At 42.2% G+C, this 18266-nt stretch overlaps 1 protein-coding gene across 3 annotated transcripts in view; it reads right to left on the reverse strand.

Annotated features, from left to right (window-relative positions):
* ADAM12 (ADAM metallopeptidase domain 12) overlaps positions 1-18266 on the reverse strand; it is a 189566-nt gene that overhangs the window by 32769 nt on the left and 138531 nt on the right. For all 3 annotated transcript variants that reach the window (XM_081005209.1, XM_081005210.1, XM_081005211.1), the window contains 2 exons: positions 6319-6496; positions 324-413 (listed from right to left, as the gene is read on the reverse strand). In XM_081005209.1, coding sequence (XP_080861335.1) covers positions 324-413; positions 6319-6496 — 268 coding nt within the window. The remainder of the gene's footprint in view (positions 1-323; positions 414-6318; positions 6497-18266) is intronic.

The following is an 18266-nucleotide window of genomic DNA, read 5'->3' on the forward strand; positions in this document are numbered from 1 at the left end:
TGACTCTGCAGTGGTGGAATTATTTAAGTGGACATAAACTTTAAAGGCTGCTTTTTAATACTGTCAATTTATGCATAAAATAAAAAAAATACACACATTGTCTTTTAGGAGAAGAAGTGCTGCATTGATTTTTTTTTTTAAAGCAGCAGCCGCAATGGATGCATTTTCAGTGGTGCAGCTATAGGCCAATGAACCTCTTAAGTACCAAGTCTATTCCACTGACAATGCATAATAGCTCACATAGCAATGCATGTTTCATACGGCATGAAGATTGTTATGGAGGCCTGCCCACCCCACACGAATTAGGAAGCAGGAAAATTCACCTTGCAGTCTTCACAGCAGAGCCCATGGGCACATACTGCTCCTGGTTTTAAAGTGCAAGTAGTAGCATTACAGCATTCATTTGTACATTCCTAAAAAAGAAGCCAATAAAACCTAAGAATTACAATAGGCAGGAATATGTACATAGAAATCGACTGGAATCCGTATGATCACCTGATTCTCTGCATTTAGGCTAAAGAACACACTGCTTGTGCGCTGAACTATATACAACTCCAATTCTTTCTTTTCCCATCTCCTGAAATGTTTTGAAATATAGATAGTACAGTGGTCCCTCGAGTTACAAACGCCTCAGGTTACAAATGCTTCAGGTTGCAAACTCAGCTAACCTGGAAGAGTTATCTCGAGTTGAGAACTTTGCCCCAGGATGAGAACGGAAATAGTGTGCCGGCGGTGCAGCAGCAGCAGCAGCAGCAGCAACAACAAGAGGCCCCATTAGCGAAAGCATGCCTCTAGTTAAGAACAGTTTCAGATTAAGAACGGACCACTGGAACGAATTAAGTTCGTAACTAGGGATACCACTGTATTCTGTCTCCTCATTCTGGAAAAGCATTCAATATTGTAATACATCCTTGTAACCAAGGAAGCACAAAGTTGCAGAGTCATCCAGTCCAACCCTTAACTTGTGCAGAAAATCCAGGTTCAATTTTCAACATCTTCAGGAAGGGTTGGGAAAGACTCCTGCCTGAAACCCTGGAAGCCCGTCAGCCAGTCAGGGTAGACAATATTGTCCTAGAGATGGACCAAAAGGCAGCTTCCTAGGTTCCTACCTCAGCACAATTCCCATTGGCTTTCATGCCTGCCAGGAACCACATGTGCTTCCATGAGTGGCCACACTGGGCTCTAAAAGTGTGAGCTGAGGCAAAGTTTCTGTCACCTTTCTCTAGCCCCATGATCTCACCTATAGCTGCTTTTAGAAGTTTAGGATGACTTGCTTGCTGTTTAACCTAGGGTATCTCATTTTAAAGCTTCATTTCTTTGTTCAGTGTTCACCAACCATCACACAATTGTTCTGTGCCCTTTTTCTTTTCTCTGAACTAAATACACCACATTCAGATTCTGTTTGGCCTAGTTCTAACCATATGTCTAGACTGTGGCAGGCAGGGGAACAACTGCTGAATTTTCTTCCACATAAAAAAATTCAAAAAACTAGGTTTCATGGAGAATACTAGAACATTTCCCCCTGACACCTAGCTTTCTTAGTGAGAACTAGGCATTTCTGTGATTTTCTTCTAGAACTTTATTAGCATTACTATTCTCCTCTGAATTGTTTCCAATTTATCTTGTGCTGATCAGAAGTGGCACAGTACTTAAATGAGATCTAATCTCTTAACTGAGCTGAGCAGAGGAGTACTATTGTTTCATGAGTCTAGGAAATGATGCTTCTGTTAATGCAACTTGAAAGCAGATTAGCCTTTCTCACCAGAGTATCACACACTTGAGTTTGTTATTCACTGTAACCTTCACTCGTCCCTTAGAAGTGCTGCCTATTTAGTTATCCCCAGCCTTAATCTTTATCATTATTTATAAATTTTACTTATACATTGCCAAGCTGCTTTGAGTTTCATATACAAAGCATAGATCCATTCCCGCATGGAACTTCTGAGCCAAATACAGGCATACCTTGGAGATATTGTGGGTTCGGTTCCAGACCACCGCGATAAAGCGAATATTGCAATAAAGTGAGTCACACAATTCTTTTGGTTTACCAGTGCATATAAAAGTTATGTTTACACTATAGTGTGTTCTATTAAGCCAAGCCCCCCTGGCTGCAGAGGTGGGAGCGGGGAAACCCAGCTCCAGCCCTGGCCAGCTTCACTCCCATGGCCAAAAGAGGGGTGGGAGTGATGGGCTTCCTTCCCCTGTAAGCGGTGGGGCTGCCTGCAGCTGCACCCACATTCTCATAAGGAGCAATATCTGCTAAGTGCAATAAAGCGAAACATAACAAAACGAGGTTTGCTGGTAGCTTTCCCCCCTTTCTATATGTAACCCTTTTTTGGGAGGGGCATAATTTCATTTTCTTGGATTTTGTCTTACTAAGTCCTTATTTGTAGTCCTTGGTCAAATAGAATGGGTCAGTTTAGCCTTGATAAATGGAAAACTTACATTTCAAGGTCACAGAGAATGGTAATCGATTCACATTAAATTCAAATTTCAATCTAGTGAGATTTGGCAGAAAGTAGAACAAAAGCCATTCTGCTCCACCGAAACTCTGAGGTATTTTATTTTTATTTAATTTAACGAAATATATATACTTCTTGACTGTAATAAAATCTCCAAGGGTTTTACAAGTAGTATTAAAAATACCCATTTAAAAACTCCACCGCTGCTGCCATGGCTACATCTCAACTGTCAGGCCGATGGGAATCGATATCCCAGAACATAACCTGCAGGCACATAGTAAAGAACTTTGCTGAAGTGGAGCAGGTTTGTGCCTGGATGGGACACTACCTAGGAATCACATGTATGCTTCTTTGTGTTCCCTCATGGGGAACAGTGGGATAGAAATGTACTACATAAATAAATCTGCCACAGTCCCTTGGCTGGGCTCAAGGCAGAGGGCATATGTGATTTATTTTTTTCCAAGTGAAAGCAAGTACATGAGGGAGATGCGAAAAGAGAATCTGCATGTGAGATGGAGGGTAGGTAAGGCACACTTGCTCTGCTTTGCAGGGATGGGCTCCCTAGACTTCCACTGGAAAGCTATATATTTGATTCAGTTAGAAAGTGCTTCTACTTCCACTGTAAACTGTGGTTCTGGCTGGATTCTGGCGGCGATGGTAGAATTTGCCTCATCTCTTATTTACGTAGATGCAGGAAAATTAGCTTATCTCACCCTCAAAAGATGCTATTCAATGAGCATACCTCTAACTAAAATGTATCAGGCAACCTGGCAAAAAAAGACCTTCAGAAGCAACTGCAGAATCTTTCTAAGGACCTTACAAGGAATATATGAATGCAAAAGGTCTCATTGTTCTTGAAGAAATGTGATTTTAACACTTAAAGTTCACCAACAGTTAACAGGTTTCTTTCTCACATACCCTGGAATCAATAAGGTGAATCATGGTTAATCTTTCAGATTAACCCCGATTCACCTTATTGTGTCTTCTAGAGTGTTTGAATATTATTTCATTTCAAAAGAATTTGGGGTAGGGGTTAGTGAAACTGGCCCTTGTTAGGGACCCAGGCCTGCCTGCCCTGCAAAATCACACTGGAGATTGACTGGTGGCAATGTTAATCCCATTTACTAGGAAGTAAAACCCCCATTAACTGAGTGGGACTTATGCCTGATTAGGTTTGTGCATTTAGGCAGCGATCCTATTTACTGAACCTGAGAGTAAACCCTATTGAACTCCATGGAACTTCTTTCTGAGTAGGCCGGCCTTTACAAGCCTTGCCTAACCTTGTATGTATACAGTGGTACCTCTGGTTGCGAACGGGATCCGTTCCAAAGCCCCGTTCACAACATGAGCAGAACGCAACCCGTGTCTGCGCATGCCGCGATTCACTGCTTCTGTGCATGATGTCATTTTGCACGTCTGCACATGCGGCGAAACCCAGAAGTAACCCTTTCCGGTACTTCCGGGTCGCCGCGGGACACAACCTGAAAATGCGCAACCTGAAGCAAACGTAACAAGAGTTATGACTGTATCAACAACATGCCCTATATATTGATTGGGGCACGTGCAGAGGGAGCATTATTTTGTAAGTATTTTGGACTGACACCCACTGGAAAATTTGCCTTTTAGAAATAAATAAGTCACACCCCAAAATACTTGAGAACCTAGCCTGTACTCCAGTTTACAAGGCTTGCCAAGGTTTTGAGTACTAGGGTCATGGAAAATGTAGTAATTTCTAATGCAGCTATTGCAGTGAAGTGATTTTTTTCTTGGCGGGAGGCACTGATACAGCTCTTTGTCAAAGGTACAAGGGACCCTAGGTATACCGCTGGGGGTAGATGTGACCCATGACCAAATTCCATCTGACGTATGGCATCAAACCACTCTGATGGCTCCTCCTACCGACTGGCCTAGACTGTAGCCTGTGTTCTTCTCACCTAAGCCTTAACATCATGATGGAGGTATGAATGATGCAGCACTGAGCCAAGGAGAACAGGGAAAATATAAATAAGTCCCCCTCTGAAGCAAGTGAGAAAATGCAATCAATTCAAAGACAGTATCAGTGAGACCTGAAGGGTGAGTGAGAGGCTGTACAGAGCAAGCATTTCTGCCCCCCTTCCTCATCCTTCTGTTCCACCCATGGTGGCTGTGAAGTGGACACCAAGTACAGCTACCCCACAGGCAGACAGGGTCTCTTATCTAGGCAGAGAGATGGGAAGATCAGAATATGAGAAGGAGTGGGAAAGTCAGAAAAATGCAAACTGAATAAAATATCTCATGGCTAGAGAGGCAAACCAATAATTCACTATTGCGGCTCTAATATGTGGGGAGTTGGTTATATTTAGCCTTTGACATTTCACTAGTTAACAAATCTTCCTCGCATAAAATTTGCATTGCAGAATTCTCTTGCAGGTGACATGTTAAATGTATTCTGGTTCTCTTCACCTTTGGCTCTGACTCTGCCCAACATTGTTTTTTTAGCTCCTGACTGACTTTTTCCCACGGGTCACAACCCATCATAGAAGAAAAGTCCTCAACCCTTGCACTGGCTAATAAAAAATAGCTTTATATGCAAGCTTCATGTAGAGTTACACACAGAACAACATGTTGCACTCAAAGATTAGAGTGGTATTGATGTGCTGATCCAATTTAAATTACATAGCTAATGCAAAATTAAGGTACTGGATATGCTGGTACCACATAGATTACAGTGGAAGACTGGAACTAAGACCAATCACAACTGAGCTACCATTTTCTAAGGAATTTAACAAAACAAAGGAAGAAGCCACAGTTCAAACTGCTTCATGGCAATATTAAGCAGTTTCTACTTTAAAAGGTATCAGTAACCCTGAGGAGTGAAAAAGTGAAAGATAACTGGGCTAGAATGAATGTGAAAGCTACAGATACTCTATTGACTTTAAACAAGCAGATAAACCTACTTCTCATGCTTTGCTACCCAGAAGAATGAGTATGCTGTCAGGAAATCCTTATGGCTTGATCAATTCAATAAACTGTATGGGAAAGCTATGCAATTTCTTGCTATTTCAATGTCTTTCAGTCTATTATGCATATAACTCTATGCTTACAGGAGAAGACAAATCCATAATTCTCTGGTATATTTAGTTATGATAATCTGGGAGAGAAATACAGTATCAACTTTTAATGCCGACATCTAAATGAAGGAAGGGTAGGTGTCTTCCCTGGCAGAATGAAGTCAGAGGAGCAGTCACTTTCCTTGTCTTGGGCAGCCATGGAAAAGGAAGAAGGGATGTTGGCATAAGGTTTCTCCCTTTCCAAGCCTTTTCACTGGGCATGTGTTATGCACTGAGCTGAATCCTAGAACAATAGGATCCAGAATGCAGCAGTCTGATTGGCCCACCGGAGCCACCCAATCCAGCTCCAGGTGGAAGTGAATCGGCGACCTGATTGGCCTGCAGGAGCAGCCAATCAGGCTCCTGAAGGAGGTGAATCCGCAACCTGATTGGCCTACAGGAGCAGCCTGGAATTAGCCAATCACGCGGGGCCCATTGTGTAAATAATGTATATATAGCTAGACATTTTGAGGAAAGTTTCATTCATTGCTACTATGAGCTGAATAAAGTGCATTAAATTCACACTCGGCTCTGAGTATATTTCAGCATGTTGGGCACAACATACAGCAGGCTCTTCTTGGCTGAGGAAGAGTACCAGAATAGCAGCCTGCAGACTTTTCAAAAACACTGCATGGGTTTTGTATTTAGACAAGCATTCAAGGAATACCGAGACCGGAGAATAGTGGTGCCTAAGGACTGATATGTCTTGATATTCTAAATTGAAATTTCGAGTCTCCTTTTAAAGCAGTCATGACAGACAGTCCTACCTCAGGTTCCCCACAGTCACACTCCTCTCCTTCTTCTACATAGCCATTCCCACACTTTGGGCCACCGAAAGATTCCTTAACTTCAGGCAGGTTGAATAGGCACATCCCCACTCCTTTCTCCAAGCTGCTTTCCAGGTCTTTCTTGCTGCAGCTGCTAAACATCATAGGAAATGGGTAGCTGGGGGGAAGAAGGGATAGGAACAGGGGAGACAGAAGAAAAAAATTACCATTATCAAAGAATTATGGGTTTGAATTCGGAGACAAGATGTTCCGTAACACAACACTCCTAGCAAATTCTACGGCATCATCGTAATGTGTCCCAATAAATGAACAGAAGGGAATCAAATGTCATTGTGCCAGAGGCTGGTATAGTGCACACATAGTTACGGCAGCTAATGCTAATATTCCTCAAACAGCACTCATTATACTGATAGCCATTATGATAATAAACATAAACAGATTAAACATAATGAATGCCAGAGCTTCCTTAAATACTCCCAGTCCAAAACCACTCATGGGTATCTACCCCTTGCTACAATATTTTCAAGTCCCACAAACCCCAGGGTAGGTTTTACAGTGTGGGATGTTATGGGGCATGGGGGGAATGAAAAATTAGATTCAATGGGAGAGAGGCAGAATGAAGGGGAGTGGGGGTCTATAGAGAATGTGGCGTCAGCACCCTAAGAGGAAGAGAGAGTCCAATCCAAATGCTTGGACAGGTTCGGCTGCTGATTGTTGCTCCTATGCCTATATATTTGATATTTGAAAAGCACCCCAAGTATTTTAGTATACACTGATCTTGTGATGTTAACATGTCTTGTAACTCTATCTTTTTGTTTCTGCAAATATTCTCTGCGGTCCCACTGGAAGCTTGCCACTTTGTTAATTGTGAGTGAGATAAAAACTTTTGAGAGTCATTCAGCTCAATGCCAGCTGCATCAGGATGTTTGCAAGGACATCATGCCACAGACATTGTACAGGATGCCAAAGTGCACACTGAGATTCCATGCGATTATATTAGGTGTGGATCACAACCATCTGGCAAATAAAAGACAAATTGTCTTATTTCCCTAGACTCTGGAACCCACTGACTTCCTCTCTGCATTCATGCAACAATTCCATGCTACGGCTGTGTAGGGCACCAGCCAGTTCGATAATGACTGGGCTTTGTTCCCTAAATGTTTTTTTGTGATGGACGGCAGAGCCAGACCAGAGTCAGAACCAGTTCTCCCTATTTCCCAACCTGAAACCTGTCTAACATCTCAAATCAAATCCTATTCCTCTTCTCAAATCCAGCCCTATCTAACTCTCTCCAACTCAGAAACTGCTCCTTTTATTCTTCCCCCCAAAAGTGCTGTTCCTGCCCCCTCTGTGGCTAGTGGACTCTGTAGCCCATCAGAGAGAGGCTCCAGCACTATGGTGGAATTTCAGGGGGACAGCATCACCAGACTCTGGTCTGGCTCTGCTGTCCGTCACAGTTTTCCATCAATCATATATTATTAAGAACAGGATGCAGTCTTAAAGAGGGAAATAAGATAGTGAGGAGAATTCCCATGTTGCTAAATCAGAAAGTTTAATGAATCAATAGTTATTTGTTATATTACAGACAAGGGACGCGGGTGGCGCTGTGGGTTAAACCACAGAGCCTAGGACTTGCCGATCAGAAGGTCGGTGGTTCGAATCCCTGCGACGGGGTGAGCTCCTGTTGCTCGGTCCCTGCTCCTGCCAACCTAGCAGTTCAAAAGCACGTCAAAGTGCAAGTAGATAAATAGGTACCGCTCCAGTGGGAAGGTAAACGACATTTCTGTGCGTTGCTCTGGTTCGCCAGAAGCGGCTTAGTCATGCTGGCCACATGACCCGGAAGCTGTACGCCGGCTCCCTTAGCCAATAAAGCGAGATGAGCGGCGCAACCCCAGAGTCAGTCACGACTGGACCTAATGGTCAGGGGTCCCTTTACCTTTTATATTACAGACAGGGAAGAATTCAGTGCTCAAGAGTTGCCAAGCAATTAGCGGTATATTTGAGCTAAAGAAAAAGAATCACCTGCAGTCCTAAGTGGTAGTAGACGTTAAAGCATTTCCAAAGCAACACAGATACGTAATTTGGATCTCATGAATTATATGTTACAGTATGATTTTATTTTACAACATAGGGAGAGAAGTGGGAAGAGAAAAAAAGTTGGCTGGTAGAATGGTGTGCTGTTTAGAGTTTGTTGGACTAGGACCTGGGAGAATAGAGTTCAAATCTCATCTCAGCCATGAAGTTCATTGAGTAACCTTGGGCAAATCACAGTCTCTCAGCTTAACTTACTTCACAGGGCTTTTGTTAAGATAGAACGGGGATGAAGAGAACAATATATGCCACCTTGAGCTCCTTGGAGGAAAGGTGGCTATAAATATATACAAATCATAGAACTGTAGAGTTGGAAGAGAGCCCAAGGATCATCTAGTCCAACCCCCTGCAATGCAGGAATCGCAGCTAAAGCATCCATGACAGATGGCCCTCCAACCCCTGCTTAAATAAATAAATAAATAAAACAATTCATTTCTGCATTAGGTAAGTTTTAAGATGGAGTGTGGAAGAGGTAGTGCACATTCAAATGAGGCACAATTTGATACTTGAAGGCTAAGCCTGTAATTATATGCACTTATTTAGAAATAAGTTCCAAGTAAACAAAGTGAAATTTACTTCTGAAAAAATATGCATGGGATTGTAACAAATGTCAAAAAATCTTTCATAAGCAAAGCATAGTAGGTAGTACTGGACAAAACAGCATTTCTCTACAATATGGAAAGTGACTTGGCCATGCTTTCGGTTGGCGAGAGTCAGAAATATGAGGGGGGGGGGGACTCCAGTTCTTAACACATGGAAGAGCTCAGGTAGTTGGAAGAAGAAGAAGAGTTTGGATTTGATATCCCACTTTATCACCAGGAATCTTAATTCCTGTGATGATTTGCTAGTTTCTAGTTGATTTGCTAGTTTCTGGGTCTAGTAAGGAGCCCACAGTAATAAACAGAAAATAACTGTTTTCTTGTGAAATTTATTATTAATTTAAGAGTGGGTCCCATAGTTCACTCTTTGACATTGAAGTCAATGTTAGGAATGATTCCATCTTAAGAGACTTTCAATATAGACTTTATCATTTTTATATATTCATACTTTACATACTAAGTACAAAAATTGCTTCAAAAGCCACAACAATAGTTTTTCGTACAAATTCATTTTAAAACCAGGTTAATCTCAACAAGTGAAACTTTTTAGAGCTGAAACTTAGTGTGTGTTTTTTTAAAAAAACATGTGTATGTGTGTGTATATAATTTAAAGCATCAAATTTAAATTCATTGATTTTCATCCAAACAGGTGTTTAGGATGACAAAGGCCACTCTTGACATTATAAACGTATTCCAGTGTGCAAATACTGGTTTGATAGGTATATGAAATAGAAACCAAATGAACAACAGAAATATTGTTGGTAATCACGAAATCAGAAAAAATATAAGAACCAGCGAGTGTTTCCACAATGAACATTAAACATTTATCACCACCCATTTCTCTCCAAGTGCACACAGATTCGCTCACTCCTGCTTATAAAAGTTTCATGTGACTATCAATGGGGCAATAGGTCCTTTAGCCTATACTGGTGACCACAGAGTGTCACTGCTAACTAATGCAAATTCTCTTCACCTTAAAAGAACTCAAGCTGTTTCCTATTTTGAAGCAACAGAGCCATTCAAATTCTGGCCTTTCCTGTCCTTGACACTGATTTCCTCAGCTGACATCAGTGCCATATTCACTAGTTACCAAAGAAAGCACAGATCCACTCAAAACATTTTGTTTTGAAATAAATAACCTCACAATAAACAGGAGATGAGCATGTGAAATCTGAAGCTGAAAGTATATCAATGAATTATTCCATGAAGTGACTTTATTTCAACTAAAGCATCTGAGATGCACTAAAAATGTAGCTTAAGGAACATTTTTTTTAATGGAACCATACATATTAATTAACTTTTAAGGACTCCTTTTATATAGTGCACATTTCTGCAACAGTATAACAAAAGGGAAATGAGGTAATAAAGGAGCTCCATATGCCCATATTGAAGATAAGGGGGAAGGATAGAGAGTTTATTACATTATTCTTGTAAGACAGGAAGAAACAGATATCTGCTCCCGGGCAAGGCACACCCACACTGCTTTTGACCCTTAACAAAACCCTACATTCAGCATCTAGGCAAGACTTAAGTAGTAGAAATTTAAGATATTAGCAGGATGATATGGGCTTCAGGCAGAAAGGAGCTTTTCGGCAAAACTATCCTCACAGGCTGAGCCCAGAGGAAGAATCCAAAGTCCATCTGAATGGTATAGGATCGGCTATGTATATTGAGTCTCTGGAAAAATAAAAATAAAGTGACTTTTGCATAAGAGGCCAATAGAAGGGGGGAAAGTCAAGAACAAGACCCATCTGCTATATCTACTAATGCTGCTCCCCCTCACCTATGAATTACTACACTGGGGGAAGCGTCAGGAATACAAAAGCCAGTCTCCATGGTCTGTCTGATAAAGGGTTTCAGCCCTATGGATGGGGGGGGTAGAGAGGGAAATAACAAATAATTATATAATATGGAAATTGAGATTGCTATTATTATTGGTTGATTTGAAACTGGCAGCCAGCCGTGACAAAGCCAATCAGAGCTAGCTTTCCCTACACAAAGAGCTGTTACTGCTCCATCGGAATCCTGGCAGCTCTTTACAAAAACAGCAGCCAGGACAAGAGCACAGACGCTCAGCCATACATGTTGGCAGCCTGTTTGTTGGTGGTCACTGGGCCCCTTGCCGATTGTGTAGCATTAAAAAAAACCCCAACAATAATGAAGATGAATACGTTCCAAACAGGACTTCCACAAACTGTGTATTGCTTCGGTTACCATCAGTTAGTCGAGGCACCAAAATATTCAGCAGTAAATCTCACAAGGAAAACATGTATGGGTGCCCTTTCAGAACATTGCTATAATGTTATAATTGCACTTTTCTCTGCAATTCCAGGATTCATACCTCTCTGGTTTTTTGAGTGGGATTCATTGTCAGAGTGAATTTGTACATTGTTAACTCTTTATTCATGCAAGAATGCTATTTCTTGGGAGGGCAACATAGGAACTTCATGGAAGTACTGGGCTAAAATCTGTCTCCTAATTTCACAAAGAAGTTTTTCTCTCTATGAAAGGGGCTTCTGGGGTTTTTTTGGGGGGGGGGTTGCCTCATTTTCAAGGACAGTTTACAATTTCAGTGATGGGGGTTTATTTGTTGTTGTTTAGTCGTTTAGTCGTGTCCGACTCTTCGTGACCCCATGGACCAGAGCACGCCAGGCACTCCTGTCTTCCACTGCTTACCTCATAGTTTCAAGGTGTTTGAGAGTTCTGTGTGTGATTTCCTTTCAAGTAAGCATTTCTTGAGCACTCTACCAGCATTCCTTGTTGCCCACATTTCCTGATCTCAAAAAAAGCCTCATGAGAAGAGCTGTGGATTCATTATGTCTTCCTCCTGGGCTTTAATTGAAGGGTAGGCACCAAAGAAGGCTGCAAAGTGTAGACCACAGCATAGATGATTTACAGAATGAAAGGACACCCACAAACACCCCTTAGCCACCTCATAAATAAAGGAAGTGCAACCAAAGCCTGCATCCAACCCATGATAATTTCATCAAATTTTTTCTCTCCCCTTTGGTAATTTTTAATGCAATTTCTTTTCTCATTATTCAATCAAGAACGGTTGAAAAAACATGGGGGAATTTTTCAGCAGACCACTCTTTCATGGATGATGGAGGGAGTGCCTGCCTTGGATCTCACAGACTTTTGCATGATTGATGTGACCTGTCAGTCTGGCTTTTTAGGGGAAATTAACATAAGAGTATTGTTCTGGCATAGATGGACCCTTGCTTAGGAATTAAAAGCATAACAAAACCCCATTCCATCAGTAGTTAAAATTAGGTGACATTAAAGTGCTTATATCTTAAAAATAAGTAGATAATATTTCAGGACAACCCTAATTTATTTAAAAAAACAAAGTAGCAGCAGTTATGATGGAAAAGTTGTATTTGTGCCAAATACACTGGGAATTTCAAAAAGTTACAAAACCTAGGATGGATTTATCTGCAATTGTTGTTATGTCACTTTAGTGGAGTATCTATCCATGCAAGTTGTCAGCAGAAAAAAAGATTTCTAAAAGGTGTAACACAGAACACTTACGGAATGGATCTAGAGTTAACTTCATGAAATGGATCCTTCTAAACTCAATACCTCTGATGATTCCATCAGGTTTTATATAAACCACTCTAGTCCAATAGCCCTTCTTTCCAATGGAAAGCTGCTTAACAGGGAGTCAGAACATTGGTCCATCTAGCTCAGGCTTCCTTAACCTTGGCCCTCCAGATGTTCTGAGACTACAATTCCCATCATCCCTGACCACTGGTCCTGCTAGCTAGGGATCATGGGAGTTGTAGGCCAAAAACATCTGGAGGGCCGAGGTTGAGGAAGCCTGATCCAGCTCAACAAGTTTCATATAAGACGCTTTTACAGCCTTACCTAGAAATCCCAGGGGTTGAACGGGGATCTTTTGGATATAAAACATGTGGTCTAATGCTGACCTATAGATGGAGAAGTTGCTAGTGACAGTGAAAGAGATACTTGACCCTTTCCCTGCCTCTGCCATTTCCCAACTTCCGATCATTTCCTGTGCCACCCGCCAGGCAGGATTCTAAAGACATGAACAAGCTGGGAATTTAGATTTTTCTTCATCGTGATCAAATTATGACCCCTGACACAATCAATCATGTGAACATTTTTGTGAGCTGCATTAGAGATTTGGCTGTACACAGGGAACTCACTTCTGTGCCATATCTGTAACATCTGAATAATTAAATTTTCTCAGGAATGTTTATCAAATACCAGAATTATGAACAAAGATTGCATTAAAAAAAACCTGAATGATGAATGACGGCTCTGCACTTATCCTCCCAATCTATTTTTACTCTCTCTTTTGTTTATTGTTTTAATCCCTAGAGCATCAATAAAATAGAACACAATGTTCCCATAGCATTCCCATCTATAGTTCATGTTCAATGCTTGTACCGATTTTTACAAGCCCAATTACCTGTCATTTTCACAAATAATTGAACTGATGTGTGGCATTAATAGCTTAACACAAAGGTTGCCAACCCTGCACCCACGAATGCCTTCCTTGGTGGCCTCCGAGATGGCCAGTGCAACCAGGCTAAAATGTATTAAACTAGAACCACCTTCCTGCACGCAGCAATTTTTTGAGTTGGAAGAGCCCACCACTTCCACTCCAGGTGCATAGGATGAGGGAAGGCTAAGCTTCAGCTTCACAATTTGTATGTGTGGAAAAGACTGCGGCAAGGAGTGAGTGCTGTTACTTTTTTGAAGGTTTGTTTTTGTGGGGAGGACAGTTGTTTGGCCTCTCAAGGGGCTTTGTTTTAAATCACAGGGAGTAAGATGTCAGCCTTTCTTGTTCTTGCTTCCTTCTCCATAGCAAGAGGACGCGGGTCGTGCTGTGGGTTAAAGCCTCAGCGCCTAGGACTTGCCGATCGAAAGGTCAGCGGTTCGAATCCCCGCGGCGGGGTGCGCTCCCGTCATTCGGTCCCAGCGCCTGCCAACCTAGCAGTTCGAAAGCACCTTCGGGTGCAAGTAGATAAATAGGGACTGCTTACCAGCAGGAAGGTAAACGGCATTCCGTGTGCTGCGCTGGCTCACCAGATGCAGCTTGTCACGCTGGCCACGTGACCCGGAAGTGTCTGCGGACAGTGCTGGCTCCCGGCCTATAGAATGAGATGAGCGCACAACCCTAGAGTCTGGCAAGACTGGCCCGTACGGGCAGGGGTACCTTTACCTTTTACCATAGCAAGAATTGTTCCCAACTTGATGGTGGGGGAACACAGCACAGAGACAGACACACTTCTTATCCCCATCCCCACCACCATCTTTCTGCTCCAGTCAGAACTGTTCTCAAGTTGATTGAAGTGGGGGTGGGGGGAGCACAGTGTAGAGGCAGAGACATAATGTTTCTGCTGCCTCTCTCACAGCTGGGGTTCTTTTCAGGCTGATGGGATGGGTGGGAGGAGTACTGTGCAAAGACATTATCTTTATCCTTATGTTTCTGTGGCCTATTCTGCAGAAGGAATTGCTCTCAAGTTTATGGGTGGGGGAGCACCGTGCAGACACAGAACAGAGACATCAACAGCAGCAGCATCTTGCCTGTACCACACCAGGGATCATTCTAAAATTAAACCAAGCCACTCCTTGTGGCAACCATTTTGTGCTAGGTCAGGGGTCTGCAACCCGCGGCTCCGGAGCCGCATGTGGCTCTTTTACACCTTTGCCGCAGCTCTGGGGTGGATACTAGCGAGGGGAGGAGGCGCATTGTGCGGGCTGTGGCGGGCGCTGTACTGGCTGTGACGTCGAATGGGGGCGGTGCGTGCGTTAGTCACGCACCGTCCCGATGTCACCTTCCCGCCCGCTACATTGAAAGGGGGCATGTACGCTGGTCACTGTTTCGAAGGGGAGTGAAGAACACACACACAAAAAAAGGTAACTTGTTAATTTAACATTTATTTCTATGAGGAGGAGTAATTCTGAGGGGTCAAACAAAGAAATAATAAAAAAAGTGACAAAAAAGTTATTTTTATAATGACGAGTTTTGCGGCTCCCAGGTTTTTTTTCTTTGGAAACGGGTCCAAGTGGCTCTTTTTGTCTTAAAGGTTGCAGACCCCTGTGCTAGGTCATACCCTGCAGTGGCCATTTTGTGAGTGGTGCCCACAACGTTCTCAGAAATCTGAATGTACCCCTGGGCCCAACAAAATTGGCAACCATTGGCTTCATTTAGACGGATATGAATCCATGCTGGCTTGGGAGTACAACAATCCATAAGATTTACATTACAGGAAAAAAAAGATGGATCTGGCCTGCACCACTGAGGCTTATCTTCTCAAACTGTGAGCTTTATAAGAAATATTCCAAAGGACAGATTTACAATGCAGAATGCAAGATTCTGATCAGAAAGTATTGACAGAACCAACAGCTGGACGATTTTCAGAAATACTTCCAGGAAGAAGTAACAGCTTTTAACAGCCTTGTGCAGGACATACTGTCACAGCTTAATATCTCCACAGTCACAAAACTGCCAAGTAAAACATTATTAGGAGTTGCTTCCACTTTGACAAATGTACAGTCGGAAAAGTTATTTCTTGTCAAGAGGTCTATTGTGAGCCTCGTTTCCCATTGCAAAGGTGAAGCAATACTAAACCAATTTATCAACCTTGACAGTATTCTAACTGTATTCAGGAGTTATCTGCCATGCAAAGCTCTGTGGGAATTGTACGCAACTACTTTTCCTGTAGGAAACTAGGCAGTCAAGGAGAGTTGCTATAATCATTTTGCATTTGCCTCTGGCTCATCTTCTGTTCAGTTTCCTTTTAGATTGCTACCTCATTAATAACAATTAGCTCGACAGCAGAGGGTCTGGGTTTCACAATTTATTGTTTAGAACTTGATGTTAATCCAGTGCTGAATCAAGGAAAAAGGAAACCATATATGAAAGAGAAAGAGAGAGAAACATAGGTCATGGTAGTGTTGCATTAATGGAAAAAAGAGCAGAAGTTGTAGAATACTTTGTCGTTATTGCCAATGTTAGAGGAAATTGTAGATAAGAAACCAAACTAGATTAGCTTGTGTTTAAATTGGTTGCGTTAAACATAACATCCAGTACTAGCGATAAGTGAATTATGATAAATGGCTGACATGGCCGTTAAAAACACACTGCCTGCATTCAGTTTCCTACTGTGCTATTTTCCTCCACTCTGTTCCAAAACGGGATGTTGCCTGGCAGGAATTAAAAGACTATCAGAGAATTGCCAAGTCTACACAGCCTGTTGGGTATTCTCTAGCTCTTTAAAATTATTTTTACTAGTATTTAGAAAGAGCTCTTTTCTCAATTTTCATAGACACAACAATGCTTTTCTATCCTGTATAATAGGAAAAGGTGCCAGGAGTCCGCTTACTGATAGCTGGTGCATTAGGGTTGCAGGCCAGTGCTGCCTCCCCCAAGAGGATCCAGTGAGGGACACCTCTTGCAAGCAGGCTTGGGGGCAGGACATTCCAAGGGGCAGATCCATCTGGGTCTGCAGGCTTCACTTGGGTCCACTCCTGGGGAATATAAATTGGCCTGCCCCTGCCTCCATATCCAGTAGGATTTCCCTCCCTCTTTCCCCTCCCTTGTATGAGGCTTGTTATGTGCTTGACCTTGCTATGGATATTGTTGGTCGCCATATTTGGGACCAGGTAGAAATTTTTGCACCAGGCCAATTGGCTCTCGCCTGGTGATTTTGCCTACCTCATAGCAATCGTCAAAACTTTTGGCAGTTTAGGCATTGAGTCTTAGTCTTGGTCAGAGGGGAGGTTGTAGCATCTGCCTGTCCCTTTGAAGGAAAGGGTATCTCGTTAAAGGGATCCGGAAGGAGTTGTTCAGAAACTCCTTGGCGGTGATCCCATGGGGGTGTTCCTATTTGATGTACGTCACAAGACTCCCGTGTTTCTGTGTTGATCCTACCAGAAATACTTCCAGCAGGCTGGCTGGGGGTCTGGTTAAACCCAATGCCTAGGCCAAACCTCTGCATTTGTAATCAATCAAAGTTGTGGCCTTATTTGACCCCAAGACATTGTACTATAATGGAATCTGCTGAGAATGCTTGCAAGATCTGGACACACTAATGCTTAATGCTAAACTCACAACTTTATCTTCTCCTAAAAACAATTAAACACCTCTAAAATGTCCCTGAATTATTAATAAATAGCAAATGGGCACTGTCTGTCCTTTAATTGCACACGGTTGTTTCAGTAATTTAAAATGAAATGTTGAAATAATGGCATCCTGTCAATTCATGGTAGTTTTTAACCAAAAGAAAATGGGAAAGCAATGAACTGAATCATTCTGGTATCTCTCTCTCTCTCTCTCTCTCTCTCTCTCTCTCTGTGTGTGTGTGTGTGTGTATGTGTGATTTCACCATGTGTAGAAGAAGTGTGTGAGGGAGATCATCATGTAGACAGGCCCAAAGACTCTGCAGTGAAGCAAAATTTTCAATAATACCACATTTCAGGCATTTACCTGACAAAGGAAATACACTGCTTTAAATGTCCTCTGATCTCATTCACGTGTAACACTATGGCTTAGCATGAATGAGCAAGTGTGCAGGATCCTGCAGGGGTGGTCATTGCTTTGGTTGTTCTGCTGAGCTAAGCCATGGTTTTGCTTAAGTGTCATCCAAACCAAGGCTCATGGTTTGGCTCTCTCCAGAGAAATCATGAGATGCAGCCAAAGTTTGCCCAGTGTTTTACAGCTCATGGTTAATATTCTCCATGAAAATACCAATTCAATAATTAGAACAAAAAAAAACCCCTGAGATGAAGGCAATTAATCATGCTCCACTGGGAAGCATATTCTCTCACAAGCCCATCAACTAATTATCAATGGTCAAAAGGTTGCAAGAGGACTAGTTTCAAATCCATTATAAAAACGAAATGACACAAATGTCATGATCCTCCCCACAAGCCACAAATCATTTAACACAGAACTGGGCACATGCAGCACACAGTGATATGATAATCAGAGAAATTAATTTTAGCAATTAAACCATGTACTGGCACTTTATATAATAATGTACACCATGGCAGTGTTGAGTGAGCACTGATTCCATATTCCTTAGGGGTAGGGCAGCAAAAAGACATATAACACTTTCTTTTACCATCATGCAACCTGAAAGGCCAAGAACACAATTCAAGGAAACCTGTTACCAGTATTTCACAAAACCCTCAAAACAGATCTCAATGATTGTTTAGTAATCTCCCTGGTAAGAGACAAGAATACAAATCTTTACAACTGTT

Source organism: Podarcis pityusensis (genome assembly GCF_964106645.2).
Source record: "Podarcis pityusensis genome assembly, chromosome: 5".
In the NCBI taxonomy this organism is placed as follows: Eukaryota; Metazoa; Chordata; class Lepidosauria; order Squamata; family Lacertidae; genus Podarcis; species Podarcis pityusensis.